The sequence below is a fragment of the Mastigoproctus giganteus genome, chromosome 12, assembly GCF_048544385.1.
Source record: "Mastigoproctus giganteus isolate SK-2022 chromosome 12, ASM4854438v1, whole genome shotgun sequence".
NCBI classification, from domain to species: domain Eukaryota; kingdom Metazoa; phylum Arthropoda; class Arachnida; order Uropygi; family Thelyphonidae; genus Mastigoproctus; species Mastigoproctus giganteus.
This window is the reverse complement of record NC_143586.1, coordinates 32,626,545-32,648,543: the sequence shown is the minus strand read 5'-3', so window position 1 is coordinate 32,648,543 and position 21,999 is coordinate 32,626,545. Positions and strand designations below refer to the sequence as shown.

The 21,999-nt window shown below is 37.4% G+C and overlaps 1 protein-coding gene across 1 annotated transcript in view; it reads left to right on the top strand.

Moving 5' to 3' along the window:
• Window positions 1-21,999, top strand: part of LOC150076861 (nuclear exosome regulator NRDE2) — a 117,485-nt gene that overhangs the window by 77,409 nt on the left and 18,077 nt on the right. Inside the window, exon 10 of the mRNA XM_090385704.1 lies at window positions 17,249-17,320. Coding sequence (XP_090241830.1) covers window positions 17,249-17,320 — 72 coding nt within the window. The remainder of the gene's footprint in view (window positions 1-17,248; window positions 17,321-21,999) is intronic.

Below are 21,999 nucleotides of genomic sequence, written 5' to 3'. Positions count from 1 at the left end.
GATTGTAAAACAATGTCACTTTCAAGGTTAACAATTTCTAGTTCAATTTCTGCAATGTCTGTTTTAAATAAGTTTCCAATTAATAGCTTATAAATTTCAAAAAGCATATTAAAAAAAAGATTCTTGGACTCAGTTTGCTCCTGCTAAGAGGTACAAGCTAAAGGTTATAATGATTTATGCACCAACATCGAGCCATGATGATGAAGAGGTTGAAGAAATGTACACCGAAATTGAGTCTTCTAGATGAGCAGAAAACCCACTACACTATTATTATGGGGGACTTCAATGCTAAGGTTGGAAAAAGGCAAAACAGCGCAGAAAGAGGAACTATAGGAAATTTTGGAATTGGTGAAAGAAATAAAAGAGGTGAAAGACTCGTGGAATTTGCAGAATCTCAAGGACTGTCAGTAATGAACACTTTTTTCAAGAAAAGAGTGAACAGAAAGTGGACATGGAAGAGTCCAAATGGATTAACAACTAATGAAATCGACTTCATCCTCACTAACAGAAGATATATTGTGAATGATGTTACCGTCCTGAATAAGGTAAATGTTGGAAGTGATCACAGAATGGTAAGATGTATACTTGATATAGATGTAGGAAAGGAAAGGAAAAAACTGACTCGAGTAAATAATACAAAGGTCTTTGAGATAACAGAGGAGGAGAAAAAGCAGTATGTACTGGAACTTAAGAACAAGTTGGAGCTTCTGCAGACTGCTCAGGACCAAGATATTGATGAGGAATATTATAACTTTCTGAAAGTGATAAAGCCAAGAAACCTGTAGGGAAAAAGAAATCCAAAGAAGAAAAAATTAGTCAAGAAACACTTGTCATGATGAACCGAAGATGACAAATGAAGAGCCAGAAAAACACTGACAGGGAGAAAATTGAGTATACTGAATTATGCAAAGCCATTAGAAAGAGACTCAGTGAGGACATAAGAAGATTTAACACAAGAAAAGTAGAACAAGCATTAAGGGAAAACAAAGGATTTAAATCAGCAGTAATACAGAAAGACAAATGATACTGAAACTGAAGAACAGCGATGGTGTACTTATAAACAGCAGAGAAGGCATAATTCAAATAGCAGAAGACTACTATAGAGAATTATACAATGAGCGAGGGAATGATGCTAGCAGTGGGGAAGATGGATTGCAAAGTAGCAACACATACAACATACCCGATATTCTTCCTGATGAGGTAGAACATGCATTGAAGAAAATGAAGAATCAGAAAGCCCTGGAGGAAGATGAAGTTACTGTAGAGTTGTTAAAATTGGGAGGAAGAGACATAACACAAAAACTGGCAAGGCTCTTCACAAAGTGCATTAGAAAAGGAGTGACGTCTAAGCAGTGGAATAATGCAATCATAGTTTTGCTGCATAAGAAAGGAGATAAATCAGAAATTGGAAATTATAGACCAATTAGCTTGTTATCCCACATCTACAAGTTGTTCACAAGGGTCATTACTAACAGATTAGAAAGAATACTTGATGAGAATCAACCGAAAGAGCAAGCTGGCTTTAGGACAGGATTCTCAACTATGGATCACCTTCACGTAATATCACAGCTAATGGAGAAAGCAAATGAATATAAAACACCATTATGCCTGGCATTTGTGGATTATGAAAAGGCATTTGACTCCATACAGCATAAGGCAATGTTTTGGGCACTGGAATGACAAGGCATAGGTACCCCATATATTATGATTTTGAAGAAAATATATGAGAGTGCTACCTCCTTTATTAGACTAGACAAAGACAATAGGAAATTTAAAATCGAGAAAGGAGTTCAATAAGGAGACACAATATCTCCGAAGCTGTTTACTGCTGCCCTTGATGAAGCTTTCAGAAGATTAGACTGGTCGCAGAAAGGAGTCGATGTGAACGGAGAGTACCTAAACCATTTACGATTTGCAGATGACATTGTGGTCATAAGCTACGATCCCAAAGAATTAGAGGAAAATCTTAATCAGTTATGCACAGTTAGTAAGGATTTTGGACTAAGATGAATATGGCTAAAACAAAAGTAATGATGAACAAGTATGCCACAGAAAGGGAAATAATGATTGAAGGAGCAGTAATTGAAAAGGTGGAGTCATATACTTATCTGGGACAAGTTATTAGCTGTAATAATGATAAATGGCTGGAAGTCAAGAGAAGAATAAATTTTGGATGGATAGCATTCAGGAAATATAGTCACATACTGAAGAGCAATATCCCAGTTTGTCTGAAACGTAAAATAATGAACCAATGTATACTCCCCACCATGACTTATGGAAGTGAAACTTGGGCATTCACCAAAAGAATGGAAGAGAAGCTGAGAACTACACAGCAAAGAATGGAACGAATTATATTGGGAATCAGACTGTTAGATAAGAAGAGAAACAAATGGATTAGGCAGCAAACTCAAGTAAAGGACATTCTTATCAAAACTAAAGAACTAAAGTGGTCTTGGACAGGACACATAGCTGGAAGACATGATGATAGATGGACTAAGAAAATAACAGAATGGTACCCAAGAGGAGCTAGAAGAAAACCTGGAAGACAAAGGCGGAGATGGATAGATGAAATTCATGAGTTTTTGGGTAGTAAGTGGATGGCCAGTGCTCAAAACAGAAGGAACTGGAAAGTTGCTGGAGGGGCCTTCATCCTGCAGTGGATTGAAAATGGCTGATGATGATGATGATAACAAAGAATAGGAACAGCAGGATAATCTGTAACAAAATTAAAAAAACTAAATAGTAAATTTCCACCAGGATTCTCTCCAATACTGAAATGGAATGGGTGAGATTTATCATCTCCAGTAGAAATAGCCAGTGCTCTGGCAGAAAATTTTGTACACATCTGATATATATGTGTATGAACTACCTTTTCAGCAGCATAAAATAAAGGTTGACCAATGCAAATTAAACTTCAGCACAAGACTGTTACTTTCATATAATCAGTTCTTTACAGTGTTGGAGCTTCAGGATACTCTAAACAAATCAGTGCCACTGCCTGGGCAAGTCATTAAAAAAGATGATCCACAGTAGACTAGTATGGTACCTGGAATCTCACTCAGTCATCAGTCATCATCAACATGGCTTCTGCAAAAATCAATCCACATTAAACCTAAACCTTATTGTGAAAGCTGAGGCATATGAGGAATGCCTTTGTCCAAAAAGAACATCTTGTCATCTTGCCTGGATATTTAAAAAGCATTTGACACCACGTGGTACTGTGACATTCTTCAAGATCTGTATGCCGCAGGACTCAGAGGTCATCTACCAATGATCATAGAAAGTTTCCTTAAAAATAGAACTTTTCAAGTGCATTATTGTAATGCTGTTTCACAATCTGTTGATCAAAGAGGTATACCACTGGGATTGGTGCTCAGTGCTACACTCTTTGCTGTTAGAATAACAATTTAGTGCAGAACATTCTGGGTAATATAAACGTCTACTTTTATGCTGCTGTCCTTGCAATATCTTGCCACTCACAGAATATGCATTCCATTAAAAGACAAGGTCACAATAAACAAAATAGTGTCATAGACTATTTTGTTTACTATCATAGTGTCATAATGGTTATTGACTGTTTGGCTTCAAAAACTACAGCCATTCACTTTTGAAAAAAGCATCAACTACATGCAGAACCCAGAAGGGAACTGCAAACTCAACTGATACCACTTGCCAGCAATATCCGATTCCTAGGTGTCAAGTGTGACACCAAACTAACATTCCAGAAACATATATTACAAACACGAACTCCCTGTATGAAGAAGCTGAACATACTGAAGGTTATCTCATCAGTGATACAGGGAGCCGATTGCTATATCCTCCTCCACTTATACAGGCACTCCCCGGCTTACGTAATACTCGACTTATGGAAATTCGACTTTATGTAAGTTTTTGCTGTGCAGTGCAAACTTAAAAAAATCGTGGAAACGTATTTTGCATCCTGTAGGAATAAATGGAGGTATCATGAAAATATCGTAATGTGAACCCAATAACACATTGTTTTTTTTTTTTGGCAATTCGTTCCAAGACCGTTGAAAGTTGAAATATTCACTATATAACTAAGCTATTTATCTCTTTAAAAGGTAATTTTTATAATGGAAATTGCACTACACTTTCGTTGTCATCATATGTTCCATTATAAGAATCAATTTTGAATGCCTTTGTGATATTTTTCTGAAACACATTTGTGGAAGTCACTACCATAAATCAATAAAAACAATTGCACTTTCCAGTTTATTAGTGCAATTTATTATAAGTGGGTAGTAAACTAGATCTTATTGCATTTGCGATAATACAGATAATTGGAATTCTGTGGGTTTTTACGTTACAGTATTATGGTGAAATGAGTTGCCCTTCACTGAAATCTTCAGTCATATAAAAAACATGAATAAATTTTCAGAATCTTCTCTTCATTCCTATTTACTTATTACAATGGTGAAGGGAAAGAGACCAACAGAAAGTGCAAGTGCTGGCATTGCTAGGAAAGGAAACAAAATTGATTTAGAAATGAAGATGATAATTAAGAATTACAAAGCAGGACAAAATTTGTCATCTATTGCACAGAATTAGGTCTTGCTGCTTCAAAAGTGAATACAATTTTAAGGGACAGTGTGTGTATAAAAGAACATGTTAAAGGATCAATGCATTTAAGATCAACTGTAGATCACAAAACAGCATTCAGGTGCTATATTGAAGATGGAAAAGCTATTAATAATATGGTTGGAAAATCAGATTCAGAAGCAAGTGCCCCTGAGTCCAATGGCCATTCAAGCAAAAGCAAGAAGTATTTATGAACATTTTAAGGATAAGTACAGCGAACCCCAAACCAAGTTCGTGGCAAGCAACAGGTGGTTTAATAGGTTCAAGCATCACGCTGGTTTCCAAAGGTGAATTCGCCAGTGCCAATTCTGCAGCTGCAGAGAAATTTTGCGATGTGTTGGAAAAACTCCCTTCTAAATCTACACAGCCCTCAAATTCCACAGCAGCATGCTTATCAGCTGGAGAGTTAATTCTGGCAATGATGCTCGAAAGGTAAAACTTGCTAACGTTATGCCTATTCCTCTCTCTTTTTGTAATTTTATAATTTGTCATTTTTCCTGTGCATGAAATAAAAAAATTGAATAAATAATTCTATTTACATGTTCGTCGAACATTTCTTTTTTGTTTCAATCGAATTCAACGTGCATAGTTGCGAGTGCTGCATAGGTATTTAGAGAAATTCCAACTTGCGTAAAATTTGACTTACATAGAGTTCTGCGGAACGCAACCCTTGCATAAGTCAGGGAGTGGCTGTGCTGAGCTTTGATCAGATATCAATTAGATTACAGGCCTCAGCTTGAAAAACTCTATTAGCATATCTCAACCTAGTACAACACAGTGTGCTCAGGATTGCTCCTGGGGCATTCAGGACATTGCCAGTCCAGAGCCTATATATAGAAGCCAATGAACCTCCACTTTACCTTCGGAGAAAGATGTTGCACCCTAATTATTCATTTAAAATACATAGTCTTCCTTGTTATCCCATCAGGTCATACCTCTATGATCCTCAGTGGGTTTTAGGAATAAACCTCATGAAAACAAACCTGCAGGAATCCACCTACAAGAGATAATTCAGTACTCATCAAAACACAGAAATACTACAACCTTCATGAAAAATGTGCATACCCTCATGTGATAATTACTTCTGTTGTTGGGGAAAAAAGTCCCCAGACAATCAAACCTTTCAAAAACTACATGCAGCCCATGCCTTTGCCAATGTACAAACTCTGCAATTTTATACTGATGGCTCCAAGAGTAACACAGCTGTAGAAGCTGCCATGGCCCTGCCCTGAACACACTGTATTATAGAAATACAGCGTGTTCACTACAGAATTCTATGCCATTAAGATGGCTTTGACCTTTCTTACTAGTGATTTCAGTCTGAAGACTAATCTGTACAGACTCTTTGAGTGCAGTGACTGCCCTCCAAGACAGGAGGTCCCCATGGACTGGAGGTGTGCAAATGAATCACCATTTCACAAAGGGAGTTAAAAAGGTGACACAAGTATTAGCATTAACAAAGGCACATGATGCAAGAAAGCAAGCTTACATAACATCAGCCAAAAAAAAATAATAATAAAACCCCCTTATTTTACCCATCCACTCGCTCCAAATGTTTCTCAAATTCTGCCTTGAATCTATTTAAGCTATCAACTTCTACAATGACAGATGGAAGTTTGTTCCAGCAATCAACCACCCGCTGGCTAAAGGCAAACTTCCCCACATCTATCCTACAACCGTCTTTCCTCAATTTGAATTTATGCCCTCTCGGCCGATTATTCTGAGCAAGAGGAAGACTCCCATCCGCATTGAGCATACTCAAACCATTCAAGGCTTTATACACCTCAATCAGATCACCTCGAAGGTGCCTAGTCTTCAGACACTGTAATTTGCAAAACTTAAGCCTTTCTTCATAAGAGCAACCCTTTGTTCCATACACTAATCTTGTTGTCCTTCTCTGTACCCATTCCAACAGCTCTACATCCTTCTTAAAATGAGGCCTCCAAACCTGTATACAGTACTCAAGGTGTGGCCTAACCATGGTTAAGGAGGTAATTATCCCCTTATACAAGGGGATAATTACCTCCTTCGTGGACTAATTAACATTAGTCCACGAAGAGCAGTGTCCATTGATTACCACTCTCTGTAATTATCCCCTTATACAAGGGGATAATTACCTCCTTAACCCTGGTAGAAATATTCCTATATATCATTGACAAGACACCATGAACTACTCTTGCAGACTGACTGCACTGCTCAGAAAACTTCATATCTGCCTGCACAATTACCCCTAGGTCCTTTACATTCTCTACCACTATCAGTGTGGTACCACAGAGTTGATACGTTACTCTGGGATTACTGCTTCCCATATGTAGTACTTTTTACATTTGTCAATGTTAAACTTCATTACCACCTCTCAGCCCATCTGCTCAACTTTTCTAGATCCTGTTGCAGCAGTGTACTGTCATTAGTGTCATTAACAACCCTGCCAACCTTCGTATCGTCTGCAAACTTTGACATTAAGCTTGATATACCATCATCAATATCATTTATAAATACAGAAAACAACAGTGGACCCAACACTGAACCCTGAGGGACTCCACTAATTAACATTAGTCCACGAAGAGCAGTGTCCATTGATTACCACTCTCTGTCTTCTCCCACTCAACCATCCCTTTATCCATAGCAGCAATTTGCCTCCAATGCCACACTGCTCCAATTTGTGCAGCAGTCTTCCATGTTCAACAGTATCAAAGGCTTTGCATCAAGTTCATTTGTGACTACATCATAGTATCCAATCAAATTAGTCAGACAAGACTTCCCTTTAACAAACCCATGCTGTGTCCAAGCTATAACTGAAGTCTTGTCTAGATAATCGTGCAGTGAGTGCTTCTTTAACCAGTGCCTCCATTAATTTCCCTGGAACAGAAGTTAAACTAACAGGTCTGTAATTACCTGTGTCTCCTTTTGATCCTCCTTTGTGGATTGGGGTCACATTTGCACATATCCAGTCCATGGGTACCTCCCCTGAGTCCAGGGAAGCTCTGATAATTATGGCTAAAGGTTTGCCGCATCCTTTAATATAACTGGATAGATTATATCCACCCCAGGTTGCCTTTCTTGTGTTTATCTTCAACAATTTCTCCTCCACTTTACTCTCAGTTATTACAAGATTTTCTAGCTTACTGCCAGAATTGAATACACCTCTGGCATTCCCCTCCCTGAATAACTTCTCATGTGTGAATGTCGATACAAAATATTCATTTAGCTTGTTAGCTACCTGAGCAGGATCATCAACTGTTGAACCATCAATATCAAGTGGACCAATCTGATTCATTGCCTTCCTTCTAGAGTTTACAAAAGTAAAGAACTCTTTTGCTATTTTTCTTTGCATCCTTTGCCAAAGATTTCTAGTAATCTGCCTTCGCCTGCCTAACTTCCTTTGTAATTTGGTTACAGACCAGCTTATATCTATCATAGGCTTCTGTGTCACCCATTAATTCATATGTATCCCATGCATTTTTCTTCTCTGTCACATGTCTAATTAGTTCATCTGACATGTAAAATGAAAATGAAAAAGACCTGGGAGTAATTATGCAGTCAGATATGAAGTTTTCTGAGCAATGCAGACAGGCTGCCAGGGCAGGTCATGGGGTTTTGTCAATGATATATAGGAATTTTGCTAGCAGGGAGAAGGAGTGAAGGAGGTGATTGTCCCTCTGTATAAGACAATGGTCAGGCCATGCCTTGAGTACTGTGTACAGGTCTGGAAGCCTCATTTTAGGAAGGATGTAGATTTGCTTGAGCATGTACAGAGAAGGGCAACAAGATTGGTGAGGGGAATGAAGGGATCCTCTTACCAAGAGAGGCTTAAGTTCTGCAAATTGCAGTGGCTGGAGACTAGGCACCTGCACGGTGATCTGATTGAGGTGTATAAGGCCTTGAATGGGTTGAGCACACTGAATTCTGATGGGATCCTTCCACTTGTTCAGATTACGAACCTAAGGGGGCATAAATTCAAATTAAGAAAGGACAGATGTAGAATAGATGTGCAGAAATTTGCCTTTAACCAGCGGGTGGTTAATTGCTGGAACAGACTTCCATCTGTCGTTGTGGAAGTTGATAGGTTGAATAAATTTAAGGAGGAACTGGATAGGAATTTGGATGGAATAGTGTGCTTTTTTTTTTTTTTTTTTTGGCTGATGCTGCATAAGCTCATACACTTGCTTTCTTGCATCACATGCCACTACTACTACTACTACAACATCCATTTAGACCTAAATCTTGAACAATATTTCTTTGTTGGTATGAAAAGCCTAGTAGCTTCCAAGATTAATTCTTTGAATGCTTCCCATTTTGAATTTGCTGTTGGTAACATCATCAGTTGGTTCCACCGTATAGAATTTAAATACTGTCTGAGACCTCCGTATTCACCTTTACGAAAGCAAAAACCATTCCCTTTACCCTTGATGGTAGTTACCTCTTTGAGTAAATCCCACTTCAGCACACTGTGATCACTGCCACCTAACTGTAGACCTCTTAGTTTAACTTGTGTTTTGGGGAAAATAATGGAGTCATTGGTTAAAGAAGCATTGCAGGATCACCTAGTGAAGACACAGCATGGGTTTATTAAATGGGGGTCTTGTCTGACCAATCAGATTGGATACTATGATGTGGTCACAGATGAACTGAATGTCAAAAATAATTTCGATATCATATACTTGGATTTCAGGAAAGCTTTTGATACTGTTGCCAATGGAAGACTGCTGTACAAATTGCAGAGGTATGGTATTAAGGGTAAGTTGCTACAACGGATAAAGGGATGGTTGAGTTGAAAACGACAGAGAGTGGTAATCAATGGAAAAATGTTATTAGTGGAGTTCCCCAGAGTTGAGTGCTGGGCCCATTGTTGGTTTGTGTATTCATCAATGATATTGATGATGGTATATCAGGATTAATGTTCAAGTTTGCAGATGATAGAAAGGTTGGCAGGATTGTTAATGACAGTAATGGCAGTGTGCTACTGCAAAAGGATCTAGAAAATTTGTGCAGATGGGCTGAGAAGTGGCAACTGAAGTTTAACATTGACAAATGCAAAGTACTGGGTAGCAATAACCCAAGAGTAATGTACCAACTGTGTGGTACTACACTCAGGGAAGTGGAAAGTTAAAAAGATATGGGGATAATTGTGCAATCAAATATGAAGTTCGCTGAACAGTGCAGACGGGCCGCAAGGGCTGGTCATGGAGCCTTGTCAATGATATATAGGAATTTTGCTAGCAGGGACAGGGAGATGATTATTCCTTTGTATAATGCAATGGTCAGGCCACACCTTGAATATTGTATACAGGTCTGGAGGCGTCATTTTAGGAAGGATATAGAGTTGCTAGAATGTGTACAAAGAAGGGCACCAAGATTGGTGAGGGGAATAAAGGGGTGCTCTTACCAAGAAAGGCTTAAGTTCTGTAAATTGAAGCACCTATAGAGTAGGCACCTGCGAGGTGATCTGATCGAGGTGTATAAGGGGTCTTGAATGGTTTGAGCAGGCTCAATGCTGATGGGATACTTCCACTTGCTCAGATTAAGAACCTGAGGGGACATAGATTCAAATTGAGGAAAGACAGTTGTAGAATAGATGTGCAGAAATTTGCTTTTAGCCAGCAGGTGGTTGATTGTTGGAACAGACTTCCATCTTTTGTTGTGGAAGTTAATAGCCTAAGGAGATTTCAGGCTGAACTGGACAGGCAATTAGAATAAATGGGGGGGGGGTGAAATGGGAGGGTTTTTTTTTTTTTTTTTTTTGCTGAGACTGCATAAGCTTGCTTTCTTGCATCATATGCCTCTGCTAATGATAACGACAAATGGAAGTTTGTTCCAGCAATTAACCATCCACTGGCTAAAGGTAAATTTCTGCACATCTGTTCTGCAACTGTCTTTCCTCAATTTCAGTTTATGCCCCCTTAGGTTCATAATCTGAACAAGTGGAAGAATCCCATCAGAATTCAGCATCCTCAACCCATTCAAGACCCTATACACCTCAATCAGATCACCCCACAGGTACCTAGTCTCCAGCCGCTGCAATTTGTAGAACTTAAGCTCCTCTTGGGAAGAGGATCCCTTCATTCCCCTAACCAATCTTGTTTCCCTTCTCTGTACATGCTCAAGCAAATCAACATCCTTCCAAAAATGGCCTCCAGACCTGTAGGCAGTACTCAAGGCATGGCCTGACCATTGCCTTATACAAAGGGATAATCACCTCCTTTTCCCTGCTAGCAAAATTCCTGTATATCATTGATAAAACCCAATGACCAGCTCCTGCAGCCTGTCTGCATTGCTGAGAAAATTTCATAACTGCATAATTATTACAAGGTCTTTTTCATTTCCTACCACCCTAAGTGTAGTACCACACAGTTGGTACGTTCTTCTGGGGTTACTTCTACCCCTGTGCAGTACTTTGCATTTGTCAATGTTAAACTTCAGTTGCCACTTCTCAGCCCAACTGCACACATTTTCTAGATCCTGTTGCAGTAGCACACTGCCATTACTGTCATTAATAACCCTGCCAACTTTTGTATCATCTGCAAACTTCGACCCTATGCCTAATATACCTTCATCAGCGCCATCGATAAATATACCATACAACAGTAGGCTCAACACTGAACCCTGTGGGACTCCTCTAATAACATTAGTCCATGAGGAGCAGCATCCATTGATTACCACCCTGTCTTCTCTAACTCAACTACCCTTTTATCCATTGTAGCAGCTTACCCTTAATACCATTCTGCTCCAGTTTGTACAGTAGTCTTCCATGTGTAACAGTGTCAAAAGCTTTCCTGAAATCCAAGTATATGATATCAAAATTATTTTTTGCATCCGATTCCTTTGTAACCACATCATAGTATCAAATCTAATTTGTCAGACAAGACTTTCCCTTAACAAACTCATGCTGTGTCTGAATTATTGCTGCAATCTTGTCTAGATGATTCTGCAATGCATCTTTAACCAGTGACTCCATTATTTTACCCAGAACAGCGGTTAAAATAACTAGTCTGTAATTACTTGTGTCACCCTTTGATTCCCATTTGTGAATTGGGGATATATTTGCACATCTCCAGCCCGTGGGGACTTCCCCTGAGTCCAAGGATGCTCTCATAATTATGGCTAAGAGTTTGCTTAGTTCCTTTGTCGCCTCCTTTAATATAACTGGATAGATCCCACCACCCCAAGTGCCTTTCTTATATTTAACTTCAACAATTTTTCCTCCACTTTGCTCTCAGTTATTAGAAAAATCATTAATCACCCTGTTACAATTTGAAAAACTTCTGGCATTTTCCTTACTTAATAACTCCTCATGTGTGAATGTAGATGCAAAATACTCATTGAGTTTGTTTGCTATCTGAGCAGGATCATCAACAGTCGAACCATCAATATCAAGTGGACCAATCTGATTCATCCTCTTCCTTTTAGAGTTTATATAAATAAAGAAATCCCTGCTGTTTTTCTTACCATTCTTTGCCAAAGATTTCTCATAATCTGCCTTCGCTTGCCTAATCTCCTTTGTGACGTGATTACAGACTAGCTTATATCTTCCATAGGCTTCTGTGTTGCCTGATAATTTATATGCATCCCAATCATTTTTTTCTCTACCACGAGTGTCATTAGTTCATTTGACAACCATTATTACATACTACTAAGCAAATTTTGATCAGTGCCACAAAGAAATACCCTGAATTTAGTGAAAATAATTAAGGAATTTTAAAATTTAGCGAAAATAATTAAATTTTTAAATTTTTTATTTAAGATTAAGTTTTGCTACTCAAAATTTACCAAGAAGTTGATGAGGGGAATTAAACTGGTTCACCTTGTGAATTCTCATTCTGTAGAAACCAGCAGTTTAGTATGAAGGTAATGATAATCCTGCAATTGAGGCGATAATCCTGCGATTACTGGCCCAGTAACATCTAAGTGTCTGGGTGTTGGAAAATGTTTTTACATTTGATTCGAGTGTGTGAGTATGTTTGCAGGCACACCATATGCCTGCACTCATTTTCCTTGTTTGGCAATAATCCATGGACAAGGAATGCATGGAAAGGGAAAGAGGATAGCACAGGTAATGTCCATGGAAGTGTTGGAGTGGCAGAAATATATTAGAAGGGATTTGATTGAGGTCCATAAAGCTCTAAGAGGAGATAATAAAATGAAGTAAGATGGAAGGATACTAGAGCCAGGGTACATAAATTCAAATATGGGGGAAGAGGATTGTAGGGAGTTATGTTTTAATTTTAGCCAGAGAGTTGTTAATTAATGGAATAAGTTACTTCTGTGGTTAGTTGAGTCTGACAGCTCGAGGAAATGTAAGGAATGAAATACATAAGAAGGGCTGCAGTGTAACTGGGGCTGTTTCTGTTTCTTGTCTATACCCTTTCATTGCATCATGGTATGTCAATGGATCAGTAAAAATGAGATATGGCAACTAATACAATACAACCACTGCCCGACTTACATAAGGGTTGCGTTCCGGGAACTCTACATAAGTCGAATATTATGTAAGTCGGAATTTCCTTAAATGATTATGCAGCACTCACAACTATGCATGCTGAATTTGATTGAAGCAAAAAAGAAATGTTCGACAAACATGTAAATAGAATTATTTATTCAATTTTTTTTATCTCATGCGCAGGAAAAATTACCAAAGTGTGCAATTACAAACATTTCAAAATTACAAAAAATAAAAGGATATAGGCATAATTCAGCAAGTTTTACCTTTAGAGCATTGTTGCCAGAATCAACGTCTCCAGCTGATAAGTATGTTGCTGCGGAAGTTGAGGGTTGTGGAGATTTAGAAGGGATTTTTTCCAGCACATCACAAAATTTCTCTGCAGCTGCAGAATCAGCACTGGCGAATTCACTGCATACTTTAATGTTGTGGAAACCAGCACGATGCTTGAACCTATTAAGCCACCCATTGCTTTCCACGAACTTGGCTTGGGGTTTGCCGTACTTATCCTTAATATCTTCATAAATACTTCTTCCTTGAATGGCCATTGGACTCAGGGGCACTCGCTTCTGAATCTGAGTTTCCATCCATATTATTAATAGCTTTCCATCTTCATATAGTGCCCGAATGCTGTTTTGTGATCACTGTTGATCTTAAATGCGTTGATCTTTAACATGTTCTTTTATACGTGCACTGTCCCTTAAAATAGTATTCACTGTTGAAGCAGCAAGACCTAATTCTGTGCAATAGATGACAAACTTTGTCCTGCTTCGTACTTCTTAATTAATCATCTTCATTTATAAATCAATTTTATTTCGTTTTCTAGCACTGCCAGCACTTGCACTTTCTGTTGGTCCCTTTACCTTCACCATTGTAATAAGTAAATAGGAATGAAGAGAAGATTCTGAAAATTTATTTATGTTTTTTATATGATTGAAGATTTTTTTTTCAGTGAAGGGGAACACATTTCACCATAACGTAAAAACCCACAGAATTCCAGTTATCAGTATTATCGCAAATGCAGTAAGATCGATTTTACTACCCGTTTATAATTAGATGCACTAACAGAAAAGCCCAATAAACCTTAAAGTGCAAATTGTTTTTATTGTTTTCTGGTAGTGACTTCCAGAAATATGTTTTAGAAAGATATCACAAAGGCATTCAAAATTGATTCTTATAACAGAACATATGGTAACAATGAAAGTGTAGTGCAATTTCCATTATAAAAATGACCTTTAGACAGATAAATACCTTAGTTATATAGCCAAAATTTCAACTTCTTATGTCTTGCAATGAATTACCAAAAAAAAACCAGTGTTATTGGGTTTACACGATATTTTCACGATACCTCCATTTATTCCTACAGGATGCAAAATACGTTTCTATGATTTTTTTTAAGTTTGTACTGGCCAGCAAAAACTTATGTAAAGTCAAATTTTTGTAATTCTAGTATTACGTAAGCCAGGAAGTGCCTGTACTTTTTACTAGAAAAAAAGTTTCAGCAATAAACTTTCTTGAAATCATGAAATAATTTTGAAAATCTCTTGAAAATTTTGAAATTCCTTTGAGAAGAAATCATATTAATATTCAGAAAAACAAACACACATATACACTTGCTTGAATCTTACAAACTTGGCATGATGCTTGCAAACAAATTTTTAAAAATACCAATTTTTTGAAAGTTATACATATGGTTAAAGTAATTAGGGGTAATTTGTTTTTTTTTTTATTAAGTATTACAGTAACTCAGATCCCCATAATCTCTACAGAATGATAGTTGCCAGAATATAATCATTATGGGTTTCAATGCTGCTTCCAGTGTGGGTGTTGTGATTGTTCAGTATTTTTTAATGAAGTATAAATAGTGCAGTAAGAGTTCAGCAATCGAATTGCTGTAAAAACTAAATACAGATTACTCTATTATTAAGAACTCTGCTGTAAACTAGTATTGAATATCTTGCAAAATGAATGATTTTATACATTGCAAATACATGGTAACAATGACGAACAGTCTACAAAGATAAAACAAAAAGAATTGATGTGCAGAAATTATTAATGGAACATAATGCATTAATATGGCATCCATGGTGGTTTTTTTTTTTTTTTTAATCCAGCAAGCTTGTTTCCCCTGTGTCCTTGAGCAGTCAACTCCCCTCAGAGAAAAATTGAAAAAGTGCTGGATTTTTGAGATTCGTGTATACGACAAGCAAATTCTGGATATTAAAATTCCTTCTGAAACTCCCAAGAGATTTCCAGAAGAAATAAATCATATACATAATCAAAATAAGTGGGACATTTTCATATTTTACAATAGCTGGAGTTTGGATGAATGAGAACAGTAATGAATGTCTCCTGATATTTATTCAAATCCAATAATAATAAATTTCTTGCTGCTTTCCAGCCCTCAGTCTGTGTTACTCTTGCATTATAAGTTCAATAATCATTCATGTTTTTTTGGAGTTGGGGGGAGATCTGTACCACTTATGTGTTAGTTTCAGATTTTGAAGTTTTAATTCCTAATTATGAATTCTCTCAAGTATTTATTAAGCTTATTTCATTATTATATTAAATTTTATGATTATGGATATATATTATGAATATTTATTTTATACTACAGCAGGCCCTCGTTATAAAGTGGTTCGCTCTACGCTGATTTGCTATAATGCTGTTTTCATCTGATGTATTCGATAGCTTGAAAGTGAATAGCAAAGTTTCTCACACTGACTTGTGAAATTTTCCCACGCTCAGTGAAATTTTCTCCCATGCTAATTTAATTGCATTATTGTGACTTGTTACGTAGTTTCGAGATCAACATTTTAAAAAAATGATCATGTATATTGCTTGTAATATTTGTGTTATATGCATTTTTCCGAAGTCTAGTCATCACTTGGTACAGTGTTAGACATCATTAGTTTACTCGAACATTGTATCATAATTAATGCAACGCTCTTACATTTTCAAAGATTAATAATGGCGAATAAGCAAGGTCTGGATGCGGTACGAAGCTTACTAAGGTAAGAAAAATACTGGATTTGAAAATTAAATTAAATTATACGTTTTGAAGCAAATCGATTCCATTCAACGAAAGTGGATGTGTGCAATAATTTAGGACTGGCAGATCCCACTGTAAGGACAATTATAAAAAATAAAGAATTCATTTTAGCAGCTGGAAAGACAGCTGTCCCACTGCAAGCAACTAGGTCGGCTATTATAATTGAAATGGAGAGATTTCTAAATAATTTTATTGAAAGTAATATCCAACACACAATTCCATTAAGTTAAATATTATTAAAGAAAAATCGATTAGCCTATATGATGATCTGAAGAAAGCTCACCTTTAAAAAATAAAAAAAATAGGATGTGGAACCATTTAAAGCTAGTAAGGACTGGTAAGGTAGATTTAAAATCCAGGGAGAAGCTGCAAGTGCAAATCAAGAAGGAGCCGAAACTTTCAAAAAAGAACTTCTAAAAATTATTGAAGAGTGGTGTTAAACTTCTCAACAAGTTTTTAACATAGGTGAAACAGGACTTTTTTGGAAACGAATGCCTAAAAGAAGCTTCATATTGAAAGAAGAAAAAAAAAAAACATGTCAGGCTTCAAAGCGGCGAAGGATCAGTTGACTTTATTGTTGGGTGGTAACGCTGCGGGGATTTTAAAGTAAAACCCCTTTTAGTTTACTAGGAAGACAGCCAAAGTACAACCAAAAATTGACCAAAGTTACGAAAACCCGACAGCCCAGGGCCATTGGATTACTAAATTCATGATTTTATGTTTAATTTTGATACATAATGTAGTTACTTACCACATAATTATATACGTATGTAATGGAGAATATTTTATATGTACAAATTTTTAATATTAAATATTTTGACCGATATTTGTGCGTCTTTTCGCTACCGTTTATTATCGATTAGGAAATATCCTATAGCATAGATCGCAACTCACAAATACATGTTACATTATGGGAATACGGCACTCGCTTAGTGCTGATTCACTTAGCGCTCTGTTTTTTGGGAACGAATTATCAGCGTTAAGCGGGGGTGACCTGTATAGGATAATATTGGACATTTTAATATAGGATTTATTTTATTTTATTTACTCAAGTATTTATTAAGCACATTTCATTATAATATTCAGTTTTATGATTATTATCCTCACTTTAATATAGGAATTTTGAACCTTTCATAATATATGTCTGCCTTTTTACTTAGGTATTACAAGGAGATCATCTAAAAGCCAAGGATGTTTTCTACCATGCACTCAAAAATTGTCCATGGTCAAAGGTAATGAATAAAATGAAATGTTATTAAAAGGAATATAGTTTTAATAACATTAACCAAAGATAACTTAAAATACATTTGAGATTATAAATTTATTTGGATATAATAATACAGAGTAAAAGTATGCAATTACCAGTTGGCCCCAGGTGCCAAGCATTATAGTGATCAAGCAATTTCCGAGTGATTCATAGAACGTTTACTCAAAGCCACGGTTCTTTTTCAGTTTGAAAAGTTTTTTTACATTCTTGTTAATCATTAACAAATTTGGTCTTACGAGTTGCAAGCAAGTTTAAGAAAGGAAAACCACCTTTCTTTCTTTTTTTCCTTTAGACTAACACTAACTTTTATACCACTTGGTCACTCTAGCTGCACTGCTCCTGCCTCCCTGTGGCTTAGCCGATAACCTGGGAGAAGAAACCCAGGGCTGAAAGGAGCAAAGATGGAAAACAGTTCATTTCCACCTTTAGAGCCATCGAGCTCAAGACTAGCAAATGACAACGAAAATGAATATTCTCAATCCAAGAGGTTGAAAACAACACCTAAAGAGGAGATACCAGCCTTCCTCATCTTGCACTCTCTATCAGATCAGCCTCTGAGCAAATCATTACCTTTTCTAGTGCAGAAATGCATTGAGTCTGCTGCTGGTTCACCTAAATCAGTAAGGCAACTTCAATCAGGTGATCTAGAGATTACTAGAGATTACTAATAGAGATTACTCAACCTCAACATTCTGTGAAGCTATTAAAGCTCACAACCTTTGGAGGGCACCCAAATAAAAGTTACTCCCCATGCCACCTTAAAGTCCTCTAAGGGAGTAATAACAGAATGGGACTTATTACTTGTATCAGAGGAGGAAATTGTCCAAGAATTACATGATCAAAAAGTCATCCAAGCAGGGAGAATCATGACCTGAAAATACGGTATTCTCTTTCAACAAGGAGCATAATTCTTACTTTTAGCACTCCCAACTTACCAACATCTGTGAAAGCAGTCTACCTGCATTGCCGTGTCCGACCATACATTCCAAATCCCATCAGGTGCTACAAATGCCAAAAATACGGACATTCCTAGACTGCATGTCAAGGTGAGGCAATATGTCCTAACTGCTGGTCAAAAGATCATAACCAATCTGATTGTGCCACTACCACTCTGAATTGCCCAAATTAAGGGTAACCACCCAGCTTTCTCAAAAACGTGAATTATGGAAGCAAGGAAAAAATATTCAAAAATATAAAGTAGAGAACAAAGTGACATACTCAGAGGCAAGAAGACAGATAATCAAAACAGAGACAAAGCGAACATATGCCACAGGAGCTCAACCTTTACAGTCTGTAGGGATTCAAACTGAAGTATCGGTAACTCCAAATGTATCAATTCCAAACTGGGCACGTTCGTTGCTTTCTACTTCAAAACAGTGTTCTACACAAAAAACAAGTAAACAGTCCAGTAATACCCCAATTACCATACCAACGGATGTTTCCTCAACAATAAAACCAAAACCAAAAGTAACAGAAACCACGAAACCGTAATCATCCACCACCGGAATGGACAACGACGAACGTCTGATTCAGAAGATACCTTTTTAGAATTATATGCAACCGATGAGATGGATGTGACCCGCCCCGTCTTTCCTAAAAAAGACAAAACAAAAATCGATCGATACAAGCAAGCTACAACTAAAAAACAGTCAGAACCGAAAACAACACATAAAACCACATAATGGAAAAAATCCTTCAATGGAATTGCAGAGGCTTTCGGAATACAAAAGACGATTTGCAGGATCTAATCGATCGGTATGAACCAGCTGGCATAGTCTTACAGGAAACTCTTCTAAATTCACAAGTGTGTCCTTCCGTCAAAAATTATACCATCTTTAGACGAGATAGGAATATTGACATGCCAGCTCATGGAGGGGTTGCTATTATTGTCAGAAATAACATTCCATCCAAACATGTTTCTCCTCAGACTCCTTTTGAAGTAGTGGCAGTGTGCATTGTAATTGGTATCACCATTACAATAGCTTCTATATATCTCCCTCCTAATTTCACTTTCTCCTCAGATGACTTAGAAAACTTAGTAGATCAGCTGCTATCTCCGTTCTGCTTACTGGGTGACTTCAATGCTCATTATCCACTATGTAGATTTCCAAAAATTGACAAAAGGGGTAAAATAATAGAATCGCTGCCTGATGCTCATAACCTTACTCTGTTAAACACTAGTGAACCCACCTACGTCCATTTTTCTATAGGATCCATGACTGCAACAGACCTTTCAATCTGTTCTCCCTTCGTATATGCCAGTATGGAGTGGTCAGTTCTCGATAATCCACTAAACAGTGATCATCTACCGATTTTTTGCAATATTCAAACACAAATAAACTTGTCTCCATTGCAGCGATCCACTTGGAAATTTTGTAAGGCAAACTGGCATGAATATTCCTCCCTAATCCAGTTTGATGATGAAATAGTCCAGTCCCAGCCCATAGATAGTGTCACCGATCACATAACGAATCAGATATTACAAGCTGCAAATTCCGCAATACCTAAATCTTTGCCTGTGAAATGCAAACAGAGCAGTTACTGGTGGAATCAGGATGCACGCATGCTAAACAGACAAAAAATTGAGCTTGGAATTTGTTTCGCAAATTCCCTACAACTGCTAATTTTATTAATTTTAAAAGATGCCTGGATAAGTTTTGCTTCCACCATAACCAAGGACACTGACAACAGCCTCATTTGGAAGAAAATCAAGCACTTAATGGTAAATTCGTGCAGTCTCCAGCCTCAATCCTGAACTGGAAAGGGCTGGAATTGTCTGCTCCAACAGAAATAGCAAATGCATTAGCTGAGTCATTCACCAGTATATCAGCAGTGTTCACATACAGCCAAACCTTCCAAAAAATTAAGGCATCTGCAGAACAACATAAAATAAACTTTTATACTAAGGCATCTCACCTGTACAATCAGCTATTCATGCTAAAGGAACTTTTGGAGTCTCTCAATAAAACATCAAGTACTGCTGCCAGCCTGGATGGAGTATGCTATATAATGTTAAAAAAGTTAAATAACAAAGATAAGTTCCCTATTGAAATTCTATAACCAAATATATTTAGAAAATACTTATCCACACTCATGGCGTCACTCAATTGTACTGGCTTTTCCGAAGCCAGGTAAGGATCATACTATACCGAATAATTATAGACCGATATTGCTGACTAGCTGTTTAGGCAAAGTCTTAGGAAAAATGGTCCACAGGCAGCTAATGTGGCTTCTGGAAACAAACAATCTGCTAAACCAAAACCAGTATGGATTTCGGAAAAACCACTCAACCTTAGATGTGATGATTAAAGCAGAATCAAACATCTGCAATGCTTTCATCAGGAGACAACATCTGGTTATGGTCAATCTCGATATTGAGAAAGTCTTTGATACCACTTGGCGATATGGTATCCTCCAGGACCTTTGGTCTGAGGGGACAGCTACCCCAATTTATACAAAACTTCCTGCCCGTGCCCACCAAATACGGAGGATGTGGAAAGGTCAGGGAATGACCACCACATATCCCCCTGGAGCAATATGGCCTTAGTTGCAAATGCTCCTAAAAACCAAATAACAAACAAACAAAACTTCCTACACTACAGAACGTTTCAGGTCAGATATAGGAATAGTGTATCAAAATCATTTGAACAAGAGGAGGGTGTATCGCAAGGTTCCAACACTATTCACAATAAGGATTACAAATATGACACAAGACATACCAAAAATAGTTGAATCATACATCTTTGCTGATGACCTCATTATCTCTTGTCAGTCACAAACTGTGAATGTCATTGAAAGTCAGCTTCAACTATCCATAGCCAGAATAGAATTTTGGGCACAACAGAATGGCTATTCATTAGCAGAAAATAAATCGACTGCAATTCATTTCTGTAAAATACGAAAATTACATCCAGATCCTGAAATATATTTAAAGAACAATCTGATTCCTCTTACCAACATTTTTCGTTTATTGGGTTTATATCTAGACAGTAAACTTAATTTTTCCAATTACATAGCCTACCTTAGAACGGCCTGTCTAAAGAAAATAAACATCTTTAGAGCTGTCTCCTCTAACTCCTGGGATGCTGATAGACACTCCCTCTCACATCTTTATAAAACTTTAATCCGGTCCCGCTTAGATTATGGGTCACCTGTCTATGACTCTGCAAGAAACAGTTCCTTGTTACGTCTGAATACTGTTCAACATAGTGCCCTAAGGATAGCCACAGGAGCTTTCAGAACGTCTCCAGTCCACAGCCTGTATATTGATGCAAATGAACCCCCATTGCACTTCAGATGAAAATCCTTACTATGTAGCTGTGCTGCAAAAATTAAAAGTATTTCATCTCATCCTTGCTGGGAATATCTGTTTGACCCTCAGTATGTAATGCTATACCGTAATAAACCTAATTAAAACTGCCCTGTGGGTATTAGATTGCAAGAACTGATGCTTAGTTGGAATATTAACCTGCAGCATATCCTTGAAGACGTTGCTCCTCCTGAGCATCCCTGGATTCAATACTCACCTATCTGTGATAATTTCTTTCTGAGATGGAGAAAAGGCTCCCTGCCAAACAACAACTTCCAGCTTCGTGAAGCCCACGCCTTAGAAAACGCAGAGAAATTTCATATTTATACAGATGG